This window comes from Alligator mississippiensis, chromosome 4, assembly GCF_030867095.1.
Source record: "Alligator mississippiensis isolate rAllMis1 chromosome 4, rAllMis1, whole genome shotgun sequence".
Lineage (NCBI taxonomy): Eukaryota > Metazoa > Chordata > Crocodylia > Alligatoridae > Alligator > Alligator mississippiensis.
The window spans coordinates 166809744-166826068 of NC_081827.1; the positions used below are offsets into that span (position 1 = coordinate 166809744).

At 52.7% G+C, this 16325-nt stretch overlaps 1 protein-coding gene across 1 annotated transcript in view; it reads left to right on the plus strand.

Moving 5' to 3' along the window:
- The window catches only part of SRCIN1 (SRC kinase signaling inhibitor 1), a 205837-nt gene that overhangs the window by 176718 nt on the left and 12794 nt on the right, over positions 1-16325 (plus strand). The window contains exons 11-17 of the mRNA XM_059727015.1: positions 909-1084; positions 1746-1876; positions 4523-4670; positions 6792-7101; positions 8279-8525; positions 10089-10243; positions 10349-10501. Coding sequence (XP_059582998.1) covers positions 909-1084; positions 1746-1876; positions 4523-4670; positions 6792-7101; positions 8279-8525; positions 10089-10243; positions 10349-10501 — 1320 coding nt within the window. The remainder of the gene's footprint in view (positions 1-908; positions 1085-1745; positions 1877-4522; positions 4671-6791; positions 7102-8278; positions 8526-10088; positions 10244-10348; positions 10502-16325) is intronic.

Genomic DNA, 16325 nt, shown 5'->3' on the forward strand with positions numbered 1-16325 from the left:
AGCATGCAGGATGCCTTGCCCTGCCTCTGTGCTGGTCTGTTTTGACGACATTCCTCTGTTTTGACATTCCCAGCAGGCTGGGTGCTCATGCCCATGGGTGGAGCTAAGATTTTGAAACGGCGGGGGTGCAGATGGTGTGGCCCATCAGCACATGAAACAGCACATTTTTCTCCAGTTAAGGAGAAACTAGAAGCTTTACAAATATTCTAGGGGTCTAGCACTATATTATTATGTTTACAATCAAAGCAAAAGTAGATATAATTATTGGAACGTGCACTAATTTGCTAGATTATATATAAAGTTTAAAAAAACACAACACACCAGGCAAAAAAAGTCCAACGAGTCAAAAGATATTATGTCATTGGGCCTGTAGTCATTCTTATTAAATGCATGTGTCTGTCTTAGATCCATAAAACAAAATTTAGCCTTCCTGAGCATCTTGACAAAGCCTCCACTACTTCAATGTCGATCATTTCTACACCTGAATTTATTTTACCACACCTGAGTTAAGGTTTTTAGCAAGATCTAAAAACAGTCTGCAGGGCTGGGAAATAGAGATATTAGCAGGAATGGCTAACAGACAGCTAAACTGCAGAAGAAAGGAGAGTTTGAATAGTGGAACATCAGGACTATTACAGAGGAGAGAGGGTCATTAACACCTGCAGAGTAAAGAGAGATCAGCGGGAATGGGGTGAGGGGAGGGGGAGGACAATGAGCCATGAAGTCAATTAATCCTCTCAGCACTGCCAGAATAGAAATGCAGCTGCCCTTCCCAGGCAGTGGTTTTAATGTTTAGGCAGAGCAGGAATTAAAGGAGTGTGCAACTGCACCAATGCACCCCCCCTGGATCTGCCTGTGTTCATGCCTCCCTCTCTCCTTCCTTTCCCCTCCCCTCCCCTCACCTGCAGCTGCAGAACCAGGAGACAGTGAAGACAATGCTGCGGAGGACGGAGACGGAGATCAGCGTGCGAGTGACGGACACCATGCGCAAGCACGAGGACCCGCTGCAGCGCCAGCGCACTCTGGTAGAAGAGGAGCGGCTACGCTATCTCAATGAGGAGGAGCTCATCACCCAGCAGCTGAAGTGAGGGGAGCAGGGGTCTGTCTGTCCCAGAGCTGGAAGAGGGCTTCCTGCCTTGTGGAGACACCACTACCCTTATCCCCTTCTAGTTCCTTGCCCCTGCCCCCTGTGACTGAGCAGGGATGGGAGTGAAAGGCTGAGGGCCAAGTCCCTGACTGGAGTAAGTCACTGTTGCTGCATTGAATTAAATGGGCAGTACACTCAGCATGTATACATCAGCCCTGCCCAACTGCACACAGCAGGCCAGGTTCCCAGCTGGTGTAAATTGACACTGCTCAATAGAAGGTGAGACACCAACCAGTAGAAATCCGCCCAACTCTGCTGACTTCAGTGGTGGAGCCCCAGCACCCCTTTCCCCCCCTCCCGCCTGTAGGCATGAACCAGCCAGTTTAGGCCCAATGGGAGGATAGGACATGGGCTCTCATCCTCTGCACTGGTGCATAGTTCTGGAGTGCTGTGTGAGCTGCTACCAGACCTTGCATCCGCAACCCTGAAACCTTCACGCCATCTGTGCAAAGATGCCCTTTTGCACATGCATCAAGACCCAGCCCCAGCTGCTCTGCAGCAAGGCAGATATGCAGTGGTATCCGGGTGCCCCTCACCTGCCCCATGTCCCCAGCTCAGAGAAGAGGGGGCCTGACTTCCCTGCCACCTATGTTTGCAGTGACTTGGAGAAGTCCGTGGAGCGGATCCAGAAAGACCTGGCTCACAACCACCGGCTCATCCCTGTGCAGGAGCTGGAGGAGAAGGCCCTGGTGCTGAAGCAGCTGGGGGAGACACTGACGGAACTGAAGGGTGAGAGGGGCAGTGGGGAGGAGATAGAACCAAGAGGGAGCCTGGGGGTGCCCAGATGTGCCTGGGATTGGTGTGGGGAGGGGAGGGAAACCTTACACACTCTGCAAACACACTCATGTGCACTGCTCCCTAGGACATGTGCAGAGGGAGCAAGATTTGCTCTCAAGTGCAGTGAGGCATTAGTTTGTGTTCTGAGCACTATAGGAGTGTGTGTGCTGTGTGTGGCCTGCGTTTGCAGGTATTCAGATTGTATGTCTCCTTCCTATTTGCATGTGGTCAGGTCATGTGGTGTCTGCATGTTTGAATGTCATGTTGCCTGCATGTTCTCATACGTTTGTATGGATTGTGGTTGCATGCTTGTGTGTGTTTGGGTTGTGCATGTTCTGTGTGTTCCTGTAGTTGGGGTTGCATGGTGCATGTAGGATTGTCTGCATTCAGTTTACATGTTTCAAACATGGCTGTGTGTAGCTGCTCGTACGTGTTGCATGTTCCCAGCATGTTTGCATGGATCTGGTTTGCATGTTGTCTGCATATTTGTGTGTGTTTGCATGTGTTTTGGTATGTTTCCTGTGTGTTTTCATATATTTGAGTTTGATGTCCAGCATGTTTGCATGTGCTTTCATGTCATTTAGGTCACATTTCCAACATGTTTGCACGTATTGGGTTACAGGTTGCATGAACGTTGTGTACATGTCTGGTTGTATATTTCTTGTATGTTTGCCTGTGTTTGCATATATTTGAGTTCCATGTTTCCACCATGTTTGCATGTATTTGTGGTGTGTGTTGCTTGCATGGGTTCTGATTGCAAGTTCCTCATGTGGCTGCATGTATCCACGTTGCACATTGCTCACACACCTTTTTTTTAATTAAAATATATTCCTATATATATAGAGTTATATATATATACATCCTCTATCAGAAGCTTTCCATCACGCATCCTAAAACCACATTAAGAAACCCGTGCTTCCTGTTACAATAAATGCACCCACTCCCCTGCGCCTCTGCGCACCCACCCTCCACCCTCACCTACCCAAATCACAGTCCTTTAGTCCAAACCCCGATTTGGGGTTTACATTCTCAGTTCATTCACTGTCCTTGTCGCTGTTGCTGTTGATGTCTCTTTCACTTCTGCTGCTGATGATCCTGTTGTAGTCCTTCTTGCTGTCTCTAGGTCCAGTTGCATCTCTGTCCTCTTCATTCTCTGCTCATTTTTTCATGTGTCCAGGCTACATGTGGCCTGTGTCCAGGCTACATGTGGCCTGTGTATCTGCCTGCAGTCCAGTTGCATGTGCATGCTGCCAATATGTTTGTGGCTTTCCCACATGATGCTGAGCACGGCTGTGTCCTTGGTTGCTCTGCTTGCTGTCAGATTGAGTTTGAGAGACTCTGCCCAAGTGAATTTGACAGCTCGCAGGTTGCTCGTGGCCTCAGCTTCCCCCTCCCCCATGTGGCTGTGCCTGGAGCCACCTCCTCCCTCACACTGTATATTTTATTTTGCTGTTCCCTGCAATCTCCCATTGCTGAGCTAAACACCTCCCCATCTCCAGCCAGCAGACGCCCTGTGCCTCATTTGAAAGTGGCAGAGGGCCTACTTCCCAGAGCCAGGCCAGATGGGAAGTGATGATGCAGCAAGAGCTGTGGAGATGTGAAGGCAGGACAAGGCAGGCAGAGTGGAAGTGTGGGGACTCCCCCAGGGCATGGGAGCATCTGAGCATCCCTGTAGCCTCTAGAGTCTAGAGCAGCGGTTCTCAACCTTTTTTGTACCAGGACCCATTTGCAAACATCAATGGCCAGACCTGACTCAGTGCCTCTCACTCCTGACCAGCTGCCCCCCACCCCCAGGTCCCAGTGTCCCAGTGTGTAGGGCAGTGGGGGGGCATAGAAGGCATAGAGTCTCTAGCAGGCTGAAATAGGGCTTAGAGCCAGGAGCCCCCAATGACTCACTGCACATCCTTGGTTTAGGGCAGTTTCCCAGGTAACAAGTTTGAACCCCAAATGACGGTATGGTCTTGTGAGGGCCAGGCCAGGGGCCCTCATATGCCAGGCTGTGGGAGGGAAAGGATGAAAGGGGAGGGGCCAGAAGAGAGGTGGGGCGAGACAGGGAGCAGGTTTAGGCAAGGAGGGGTATATGGGAACCTTTTTTCTGCAAAACTGAAGGACCGGCACTAACACCCCTGGAGCCAAAGAGCTCATCCCAGGGGACACTGCTGCTGGGCATGGTAGGGACAGGGTGTGGTGTGTAGGTGAGGTCAAGTCTGAGTGTGTGAGGGGCTGGAGAGGCTGTGGCAGGCTGTGTGCGCCAGTTGAAGGGACAAGGGGAAGACTGTTGTGCCATCATGGGTGGTGGGGCAGTGGGGACACTGGCTGTGTGCACCCATGGACCAGTGATGCAGCAAGCACTGTGCTGTTTGTGAGTTGCTTTGTCTGCAGTCACAAAGGGACCGTCTCTTAGGAAGGACAGGAGAGCTTCCCCTAAGCTCTGCCAGCAGTGCCAGGCAGGACTGGCCCACAAGGCTGGGGAGACAGGAGCGTCTCGTTTTCCCCAGGATCTAGTGGGGGCTCAGTCTGGACACTCCCTTCCTGGCCCTGCTGCTGCCCTGGCCTTGCCTTAACCCTGTTTGTTTCAACCCACACCCCTTCCCACAGCTCAGTTCCCCAGCCTGCAAAGCAAGATGCGTGTGGTGCTGCGAGTGGAGGTGGAAGCTGTGAAATTCCTCAAGGAAGAGCCCAACCGCCTGGATGGACTGCTGAAACGCTGCAAGACCGTGACAGACACCCTGGCCCAGATCCGCAGGTGAGCCTCTCCCAACCCAGGCCTGCAGGGCAATAACCCCACCTTTCCCCATTATCATGCCCTGCCACCTGATCCATCTGCTCTTCCCTCCCAGGGGCAGGTCAGAGACCCTGCTCCTGGCCTCCTCCCCCTGAGAGGCGGGGTCCTGGTCCCAGTCTACCAGCAAGGCTGTTCTTGATCATCTTATGCAGAAAACTACTCTGATGCCTGAAAGGAGACCCTATAGACATCCATAAATCTGTTCTACCTTCCTCCTCCCATGTCCCTCCTTAATACCTTCCTGTGCCACAGTGCCTACCAACCATGAGTCAGCTGGTGGACTGAGACCCCCAGTGTCACCCCAGTCAGAGCCAAACCACCGTTACGTTGTGCTCCCCACCTTTGGCCCCCCCCGGTGCCTGGTGTTATATATAACCTGTTGTTCCTCTGTGTTCTGTCTTGGTCAGTATAATGCTTTGTGTATGAGGGCTGTGTCAGAGGGGCTGTCAATGCTGGTGCTGCTGCAGTCATCGTGTGTTCTTTTGAAGACCTCAGTGTTGTACAAAGAATGACCACAAAGGCTGGTTCAGTGGCAAAGGCTTGGCTAGGTCTGTTACCGGCTCACTAACACACCTGTCTAAAGGGTTACAAGGTGTTAGCCTTGGATGCTTGTGGTAAGACACAAGCACAACTCAGGAATAGTGTCTCCTCGGCCCAGTGAAATTGCTGAAGATTTCCAGTCCTCCATAGATCAAGCAATTCTGTTTACATCAGACATTTACATAACAAATATTAACATCTCTTGCCAAATTTCCCTAATCCCCAGACCTCCTGGTCATTATCAGGTATGTTCTAGACTCTTTGGTATCACTCTTATCAATCAGCCTGAACAATCAACCTGAATGCTCTACTGTCTGGCAAGCCTATTTCCATAGGCTGAAAACAGAAGTCATCTTTGTGTCTCCATAAAAACATTAATGGCAGCACAAAGCAAAAGCCAGCAGAGATCCGTACCCTTTGTCAAGCCACAGATGCCCAAATTTGTGGCCACGACAAAAGATAGTATAAACGTGTTCTGCTTTTTGCAGTGGGCTTCTGCTTGCTTTATGGCAGAAGAGTGCAAGCAGTCTGGAGCTGCCCATGCTCTCCAGCCATCCCAGGCAGGCACTCCCAGGGCTTTAGAGGTCTGATTTTGTCATAGAAATTAATCTGCAGGGGTAGTTTCAGCGCCCCCCCCTTTGCAGAGGCACGATCTGGAAATCCCCCAGCAGAGGATTCTCTAGGCATGTGTGTCATGCTGCCACACCTTGAGTCAGTTCCCCATTTGAAGTTGCCCTGCAGGATTGGGCCCCACAAGCCCCAGGAGCAGCAGGGGCCCAACTCTGTGGGACAACAGGTGACATCTGTGTTGCCCAGTAAGGCAGATCATCTGTGTATTTTTCTTCAGTTAAAAATAAACTAGAAGTTTTACTAATAACACTGGGGCTGTATTATTCAGTTTAAGATTGAAGCAAAAACAACTATAACTTCATTGAAATGAGTTAAAAACAACCTGCGGGGCTGTGAAATAGGAGCTTCATAACCAGGAGCAGCTAAGAGGCAGCAGAATTGCAAAAGAAAGGATAGCTTGGTTGATGGAACATCAAGACCATTAAAAAGAAAAGAGGGTTGTTAACATCTGTGGAATGAAGTGTTTAGAAGGGATTAGGTAGATTACAATGAGCCATGAAGTCAATTCACTCCCTTAGCGCTGCCTGACTAGAAATCCTGATGCTACTGCTAGGTAGCTGGTTTTAACCAACGGGAATCAAAGTGGGGGAGTGCAAATGCACCAGTGCGCCCCCTTCTGTATCTGCCTCTGTATGCAGCACTGGTAGCTTCACTTAATAAGGTTGCCTAGCAGTTCCCATGATAAACCCCTTATTTTTGACTGGGGATGATCAAGAAACTAAGGCAGAGAAAGATACAACCTGCCCCCCCGTCAACCAGGACTGCCAGCATTAGCCCATGTGGAGGGAATATTCAAGCATCATCCTCAGGCTGCTTTCTTTTCTTTTAAAAATGATAAAAACAACAGGTTATATAACCCACCCTGGTGCCAGCCCCCCACAGTGACCTTTGATATCTCTGTTCCTTTGGCAGACAAGTGGATGAGGGACTGTGGACTTCTCCCAACAACCTCAGCCAGTCCCCAAAGAAGATGCCACCAGAGACTGATTTCACCAAGGGCTTGGATCTGGAGATGCCCATCAGTCCCCCAGTGAATTTCCATGACCTGACTGCCTCTGTTGATGGACTGGGCATGCCTGGCTTTGGACAGAGCGCCATGCCACCCCAGCCCCCCTGCAAGAGCAATAACCCCTCCCAAGTTCCAGAGATGGTGCCCGCCAAGACCCAGACAGGCCCTGAGATCCCCAGCAAGAAGAGCGCAGACAAAGCTGTGTCTGTAGAGGTGAGAGCCCGGTGCTCCCACTGCATTGGCTGCTATGCCATACACATGAGTGGGGAGGCTTAACAAAGGGTTCAGCGCTGAGCTGTCCACACCTTGGGGGCCCTGGCTGCTACAGACAGAGAATTATACACCCCTCACTTTGATCACTGCAGTGTTTGAATCAGCCCTATCACTATGGGGATGAGCCCACAGGGGAGACTGCCTCCCTGCTCCCTGTGGAGCCCCAAGAGGAGCAGCTGTCAGCTCTTCAGCTCTCCTGGTAGTTGCCTGCTGTGTTGCAGCAGCAAAGAGGAGAGAACCTGTCTGCTTGATCACCCTCTGCCCTGCTTAGCTGCGGGAACTTCAGGAGCAGCAGGATCAGGGCCCTGCTATCTGTCTGGGCTTAGGAGAACTCCCCCACCAGGTGCCCAAAGCAGCCTGGGGCTGCTTCAGATGTATGCCAGGTGGGTCCAACCACACAGGAATACCAAAGTGGAGAAGACTCGTCCCTGAATACTGCTTGTGGCCCCCAGGCCCTTTCACAATGAAATGTCTGGCCCCAGAACCAGAGAGGTTGGATAGCACTGGACTGAGCTTTAATCACAGAGTCTGTCTGTAGGAGGGGAGTCTGGCTTAGAGGTTCAAGCATTTGCAAACTGGGGAATTAGGACCTCGGGTTCCAAGGCAAGCTCTGGAGAGGGCACACCAGGCTAGTGAGCAGGACTCCTGGCTTCTATGCGCAGCCCTGGGAGGGGAAGGTGATCAGAGCAAAGTGGACAAAGAGGCAAAAGCCTTGGTTTCCATCCTAACCTCCAGTTATGACCCAGTTACACTAGGAAGTCATCATCCTTCCATGCCTTAGTTTCCCCAGAGAAGTTCCCTACCTCTGCACAGAAGGATTTTCCTAGGTCAGGAGGTCTGAGGCACCTGCAGTCCTATTCATTGCAAACTGCTCTGTTAGTCCTTGTAAGTCACACACAGCAGGGCTGTCTCCAGCCTGGCAGAGAGCTCCTTGGGCAGCCCAGACAGTGCCAGTCTACGCTCAAGCCTCACACCCTCAGCCCTTCCCAGACAGTCCCATGGGGCAGGCCTTTGGAGCTGAGGTCAGACCATGGAGGGCTGCAGCAGGGCTGGAGATGGCTCTTGCTGCCAATGGGACCCTGCTCAGGCTGCAGCCAGCTCTGCTCTCTGCCTGCAGGCTGCAGAGCGGGACTGGGAGGAGAAGAGGGCAGCGCTGACCCAGTACAGTGCCAAGGACATTAACCGTCTCCTGGAGGAGACACAGGCTGAGCTCATGAAAGCCATCCCTGACCTGGACTTCGCGGCCAAGCACAAGCAGGGTTCTGGCAGCACCGCCTCTACCCCCGAGCACAAGGCGTCCAAGCCACAGCACGCACAGAAAACCACAGGTGGCAAAGTCGACCCCAATGGCCGCAGAGGCTCAGGTAGGGGGCAGGGAGGGGCGCGGGGAGGGGGTGGGAGGAGGGAGCAGCAAGGAAGTCCAACCAGCAAGGGCATGAGGCAGGGATGTCCTCCATTTCTGCCCCCTGGCCATCCCCACTTAGGTGGAGGCCATGCACTCTTCAGCCTGTTTGCTACCCCACAGCCAGGATGCCTAGCTTGAATTCCTAGGTCTGAGAGGGGACTATGTGGTAGTGGTGGAAGTCAGGCCTTCTGCATTTTCTTTCCAATGGTGGGAGGGAATTACAGTCAAGTTATAGACCGAGATCTGATAAGGGGCTCAGAAGCAGGATTCCTGCCCTAGAAGAGGCATGGAAGTCTGGTGATTCTGCCAGAGGAAGGGTGGGCTGCCAGTCTCTACAGGGCCAATGGCTATGATGAGCGCTGACATTCTGGCATTAGCAGATCTGCAGCCTAGGTCTCCCTCTTACTGTCCTTGCAGGTGAAGCTTACTCTTACCTCTGTACTGCCACCTGGTAGACAAGCTTGCTTCCTGCAGGCAAAATGTGTAAGCCTAGTCACTGCTCACAGCCCCTTACATTGGATGGATTGGCCTGAGGAGACTAGAATGCATCTTAGGGGGGTTTCTTGCTCCATTTGTGAAGGGTCCTGGGAGCAGGGTCTTTGTCCAGGGTAGGAAAACTGCACTTCTTCTCCATACCTTGTCAGGAGGTTCCCTATGCTGCACCTCTTTCCTGTACCATGGGTTGAATTATATTACTCAAGAGGCTGCTAGTGCCCTCAAGAACCTAACCTGCACTTCCAACAAGGTCCTTGGCTCCCTCCATGGCTGTCAGGGGTGCTGAGTATCTCAGGGTTGCATTATCCCTGCCTGACAGAGCTGCCTGCTGTCTCAGCACCAGGTCCCTGCCAAGCAGTATGCTTGTCAGTCAGGCAACACTGATCCACATGTGTGGCCAACCATGCCCTGGGGTGTCACAAGCCAGGGTGTCACCTACATGGGCAGTCAGAGTTGCAAGCAATGGGAGCATGCTCCAGGATGCTGGCCCATTTCATTGCACTTATCCTTTCCCTAATCCAGGGCTATTTAACTGGTGGCCCACATGCTTTATGCAGCCTGTGAAGGGTTAAATTGTGACCCCAGGCTCCTACCAGCTGCCATTCTCCCCATCTTTCCTTCAGCTTTTGCTGCTTACCCCCACCACAGGGGCCAGAGCAGGCCAGTGCAGCCAGGAGAGGGTGGCCCTGCAGGTGGGTGATAGAGTGGGGAAGCATGCAGGTATATATTGCAGTGTATTGGTACCCAAGCAATGCAGTCAGAGGGAAGGGCAACTGCATGGTGTATGGCTCAGGGAGCCTGAGACTTACTCTGGTGCAGCCTGTAACCATGCAGACAGCCATGCCCTAACCCAAGACATGGTGCCCCTGAAAGGCACTGGCTTGTGCCCAGGCTTTCCTTGCATCCAGGGCACTGGTACAATCGTGGTAAATGCCAGTGCTGAGTTTGAGCTGAATTATGAGTCCTAGGAGAGCCTCCGCAGAGAAGGGAAAGGCCTCGTCTCCTGACAGCCCTGTTGTTTCCCTAGATGAGCTGACAGTCCCCAGATACCGGACTGAGAAGCCCTCAAAATCCCCCCCACCTCCCCCACCTCGTCGGAGCTTTCCTTCGTCCCATGGGCTCACCACCACCCGCAGTGGTGAGGTCATCATCACAAGCAAGAAAGAGTCCAGCTTCATGAAGGTATGGAACGGGTACCCTGGGGCGGGGCTGGGTACGGGGCTCAGAGACCCCGGGGGCCCTAGAGCCCTGCCAGACCCATCACATCTCCTGCTGTTGCACTTGCAGAAGGCAGAATCAGAGGAGCTTGAGACCCAGAAGCCCCAGGTGAAGCTGAGGCGGACCGTGTCAGAGGTGGCCAGGCCTGCATCCACCCCGCCCATCATTGCCTCCGCCATCAAAGATGACGACGATGAGGACCGGATCATTGCTGAGCTAGAGGTGGGTGCAGGGGCAAGGGACAGCCAAAGGGGAGGGCCAGGCCAGGGCTCAGCAGGGTACACTAGGACCCTAGTCCAGGACCACTCACATTCCCTGAAGTGCCCAGGGGCTGGTTCTGCTCTGTCTCAGCGAGGGCAGGCTCAGGCCTATTTCCCAGGATGCATGCAAGGAAAGGCTTCCTCTTCCAGGGAGACTCCGGAAGTGCTTTCTCTTCTCTCTATAGCCAAGCTTCTTTAGAGGGGTCTTATGTATCATCTGTGCTCCTCACTCCAGCTCCACTTTGTGGAAGGGGACAATGAACAGAGCTGGCATTGTCTCGTTATGCTCTCCCAGGGACCAGCAGGCTAGATAGTTTGGGCACTTGGCTCTAGCGGTGACCCCAGCCCCATAGCACTTCAGACTAGCCTTGGGAATAATCTTTTAAGCCCCTTCAAGGCCCAGGTTGAGATTTTGGGGTTCCTTCTGTCCCCAGCTAGGATGAGAACCCCGAGCACCAAGGGACACTGAGAAAATCCATTCTGAGGCTGTCATGGTGGGACCCGAAATCTGCCCGGAAGCCTGTTCCTGTCCTGTGTCTAGTGGACAGTGTTGAGGGCTGTGGGGCTTGTGCCCATTCTGCTGGTCACTGCTAGTTGTTTACGATTCTCTTTGAGCTCCTTTGAACTCCTTCATGGCTTATTAACTGAGAGATTATGCCTCTTGGTACATCATGTGAGCCACACAGAGCACTGAGTTTGGGTTATGCCAGTGGCCCCAATCCAGCCCTATCTACAAAAAGCTTGTGAGGCCAACCTGCTGGCGATTTGAGTGTGGTATATTGGCCAGGTCACAACCTTGGTAGCAAAAAAGTGCCACATCTTGCGATTAGAGCTGTGGGGACCCTGTGCCACACTTAGTACTTTGCAAACCCTGCTGGTGTCTAGGGGGCAGATAGCTTCCCTTGTACAATCCCCCATTCCCTGGGGAAGAGCTGTGAGGCTCGGTGTGTGTGTGTGTATGCACATGCAGTGAACGCTTGTGTGTATGTGTGGTGGGGGTGGGTCACAGGGGAGCAGAGAGAGGCGCAGTCCCGCAGCTGGATTCTGAACTGTTCCTTTAACACATGCACCTCACCAGCGCACCACTGAAAACACCCATTGCTCTGCCTGCCGCTGACAGGTCAGCATCAGCACTTCAGCCCCATGCCTCTCTGCTTAGCTGGGCAAGGGCAGGACCAGGGCAGGTGTTTTTCTCCAGAGGCCTCACTGTGTTTTCTCTGTCCCCGTCCCACCGTGTTTGACTCCCCAGGTGTTTCAGAGAAGCTCTGCCTCCCCATTCATTCCCAAGTTCCGCTGCGATCAGCTCGCGGCTGCCGTCTCTACTGGTACCGTGGACATGTGGCCCAATGGGGCCACTGTTGCAGGCGAAGGATGGAAGGTAACAGCTTGTGCCTGATTGCACCTCCCTCCTCCACCTGGCTGACTGGCACTGGCACCTCTAACTGGCCTTCTCTCCTGTCTCCTCCCCCTTTTAACTCTCCCGCGCATCTTCTCTAAATTAACAAACTAATGGCTCCTCACCATGTCCACATCACTCACTGACATGGGTGTGTACAGTACTGACACGGCACACAGCTGAGCACTAACCACCCTCATCTCCAGAGGCTTTTCTAGGGGCCTATCTGTGCAACCAACTGGCTGGGGGAAGTGTGGGCAGGAGGCAGGGGGACACATAGTGGGTGCTGGTGCTGTTGGGAAGCAGCCAGAGCTTGGCAGGGCAGGCTGTAGGGCTGCACTGGTCTTACCACTGAACACAGGATGCCTCACTCACCCATCTCTGCCATGGGGAGGGCTTGGGATTGTGATGCATGCTGCATCCAGGTCATGCACGCTCCTAGTGCATGATTGAGTGGGGATGGGTGGGGGTTTGGGTGGTGGGAGGCACCAAGGGGGTAGGACAGTCTTACGTGTTTGCAAGACCACACTCCCAAGTGGGCAGAAGGATGAGACAGGCCTGGCCTCAGTGCTGCCCCTACCCCTGCCCACCTGCCTTCCAAGGACCTGCAGCTTGGGGAATGAAGATGGCCTGAGTGCATAGCAAGGACTGGGCAGGGTGAAGAGGAAACCAGGAAGTAGGGAGCCAGCTGAGAGCCATGCCAGGGAGGGCATGACACAGCGGGCTCGGGTGGTAAAGAGATGGGCTGGGGAAAGAAACCTGGCTCTGTCAGGGTGGAGGAAGAGACAGGCACCTGGGAGCCTGTGGCAGAGGGAGGGTAAGGGAAAAGCTTGGGTACAGAGACGGAGGAGTGCAAGCAAGACAGGTACCCAGCTGGTGTGGGGGTGAGGCCCCTCCTTGGCTGCTTGTGGCTCAGCTCCCCTTGACCCCATCATTGCTGTTGCCACACAGAGTAGCTTTCCTTGAAATCAAACCAGGCATTGGAGCCATGGAAGAGACAGCCCTAGGTGCCAGCTGAATTCCAATCCAAGGGGGTCAGTCCTGGCACTTACCTACCCCCAGTTGGTGCCCAGACCTCAAGAAGTGACAAGCCAGGTCAGCTGAGCCTGTGGGCTCCCTCCTTCCTTCCCAAAATCAAAGATAGTCCCATCCTTTGCTTCTCCCATCCAGATAAGGGGTAGATCAAAGCAACATGCCTTGCCCCTCTTCCCCTGCCCAGAGGGGCTGGCAAATGGGGTGTTGGCTGTGGAGACATCGCCAAGGCACTTCCTGCATCTACGCACCATTTTGACTGGAGTCGTCAACAAGCAGGGAGCCCGGCGGGTGTGGGGCTCTGCTAGACCAGGCTGAGATGTCACGCTGACTGGCACCATGTCCTCCACTCTGCTTCCACCCCAGCATCTCTGTCTGCGTTGATCTCTTCTTCTCCATTTCAATCCTTCTCCTAGCATCTCCTGCCTCTGCGCTACCTCTCTGGGACGCTCCCCTACCTGCGTGGGACTCGTGGTTGGTGGAGGCTGTACACCATGCCGATCCCCACAACACACAGTGCATCGAGTCTATGTTTGGTGGGGGGGTCCTGAATCTCCACCTGCTGGGTGAACCCACCCTGTCCCACAGGGGAAGCAGAAATGTCCTTCACTCCCTGTGTCAATGGTTGGATCCAGAGGCTTGAGTCAGGCTCAGTGCTAGCCCTGGATGTTAGCGCCCAGTTCTATCATTTTTCTCTTCTTCCCCCATCTGCCTCTGATGGTGCCTGCAATCCCAGGGGGGGAGAGAATGAGACATGCTCTATCGGGACAACTTACCCAGGTGGGGCTGCTCCCTGCAACCCACCCACCCAGGCCCCGAGGCCCAGGAAGCCGGGCAGTCCCAGCTGGGGCTGTCAGGAAGTGCAGGATAACCATCTTGTTGCCCTGTTCTGCCACTAGGCTGCAGGAGCCAGCCGGTGCGGTGCTCGGCTGAACTCCAGCACACTGAATCCCCCAGGATGCTGCGCCCCACCTAGCCAGGTAAGCACTTTGGGCTGTTCTAACTAGGCTTCTTTAACAATCCCCACAATGCAAATGAGGGAAGTCTCGTGTCTAGAGGTCACCCCCACCGTGCCTTCTGCATAATGGCTTCTCTCCTGGGTGCAGCCCAGGTGCACTCCCAGTCCCCCATGCCTCCACTTTGCAGTAGTAATTTCATAGCATCCAGGAGGAGGGAAACAATCATCTTATCAACCCCATCTCTGGAGATTTCCTCCTCATTGGGGCTTTATTGCTACATCCCATGGGTTGCAAGAACTGGTGCCCCACTGCATCTTATTTCAGACCATACAGTGACTGATCTGACTACATAGTACCCCTTCCTGGGCCTCATGCAACCCAAAACAGCCTAATTCTCCTTTCTCTTGCACTTGCATAGTTCTTGTTCCTCCTGACATATGCTATTGAAAGGGGGCTCAGCATCAGGCCCTAAGGGCCAGATTAACAGTGGCATTTAAAAGTGCCTAAAAATGAATGCAGATGGCAAGAGGAATTTACAAAAGCATTCCAGCCAGTTTGGGGTTGAAGTCTTGATGACTTCTCCCACCTGCTTAGGCAAGTTGAAAATTGTACTAGGCTCCTATTTGTGTCTCCAGGCACCCACATACCTGTGAAAATCAGACCACAACACTTCTCTCCTAACTGGTTATTGAGGTATGGATAAGGGAAACAACTGTAACTGAGCTCAAAGTGAGGGGGCTTGCCACGTAGCAACGTGACTGCAGTACCTGTTTCATGCATCTGCTCAATCCTGCAGGAAGTGGAAGCTAAAACATCATAATTTAGCTGTTGTTTCATTCAAGGGTGAACTGACCTGGTTTAAATTCCATTTATCTCAGGCTAGAGCAGACAGACAAAACAATTACTGTGGATCAGGTGACAGGCAGTAAGCCCCTCCCACTTTTAAACTCAGAATAATTGTTTCATTTGACCACACTCAGTTAACCAGGTGGGAATATGAACAGCTCCCTCATAAACTGTTATGAGTCAAACACATTCTTAGGGAAGTCCTTTACTCGCAGGCTATAATAGTAGGATCAACATGCAAGGCTAGTCTGTGATTACAAACCATGTGGGTAGCTAGGGTCGGCAGACCTGGCCATGGCTGGTGGGACAAGAAAGCCCTCTAGAAAGCACACTATTGGCCTAGAAAGCACTTTGCTTATTTACCTGGTTAAGGTCTCCAGTTCTCCACCAGCTGTTAATTTGCCTGTGAATTTTCCACACAGGAGCTGGATTCTCCACAGCCCCCAGCCAGCATGGCTTTCTCCCTCCCCCAGATTATCCTCACCCAGTGGGTGTCTGAGCCACCGTCACCTGAAGGAGAATGTGAGGAGGCCGAAGAGGTAACCAGCCTTCAATGCAATAACCAGTCCAACATTAGAGAGACCAGAATGAGAGGATCTCCATATATTGCATCTGTAGAGACCAGGACAGAAATTAAAAGAAACTCTGAAGGGTTGGAGCTATTGCAAAGCAGTGCTGAGATCTGGACTGAAAAGGAAAATGATACTTGCATGCAGTTGCTCTCTGGCTTCCAGGTTGAGGCTCCACCAACATCTAAACACACTGAAACACTACCCTTCCAGCAGGAAGGAATTTCATCTCAGGGGCACTGCTATATAGCACAAGGAGAGACCACAGGCTTCCTCATAACAAATGCCAGAACCCAGCCTCTGTCCATGGATGAAGTTATTAGCCAATTGGTGAAGGAGAGAGAAGGAGAAGTCTTGGCTTTGAATGCTGGAGTTGGAGAGGAAGACAGCAGAGACACTTCTGCCCACAGGTTGGTTGTCTGCTTGGACAACAAACCTCTCATTCTCAAGGAAGAAGCCACCGATCTTAAAGCTGTAGGCAGAAAGTTCCCTTCTGCTGGTGATGAAAGCAAAGGATCAAACGCAGCTGTGGGATTTTGCAGTGATGTGACAGAACCCAGTGCCAGAGGAGCCAGTTCAAACTCAGGGAGGACACCACCTCCTTCTAAAGACCCTAGCAGGCTCTGCAAGGAGGCACAAAGGGAAGACCTTGTGGGATTTCCGATCCCAAAGTATCCTGTGCCAAAGCCAAGATCTTTCCATGGCAGAGGTCCGACACATCAGGTGACTAAACAGTGCAAGGCACCACTTCTGAAGGATCAACTCACTAATCTCCCAAGAACCACTGAGTATAGAATAACATTGGGACAGAGAATATTAGACGCACCTACTGACGGAGAGGGGGCCAAAGCAGACTCAAATACAGGAGGGGAACCTGCAGAGAGAGAATACACCCTAGCCCTGGAAGACAAGGCCAAGGAGGAAACACCACTGGTCCACTCTATGACCTTACGCAGCAACAAGATTTGTGAAGGCACGTACCAA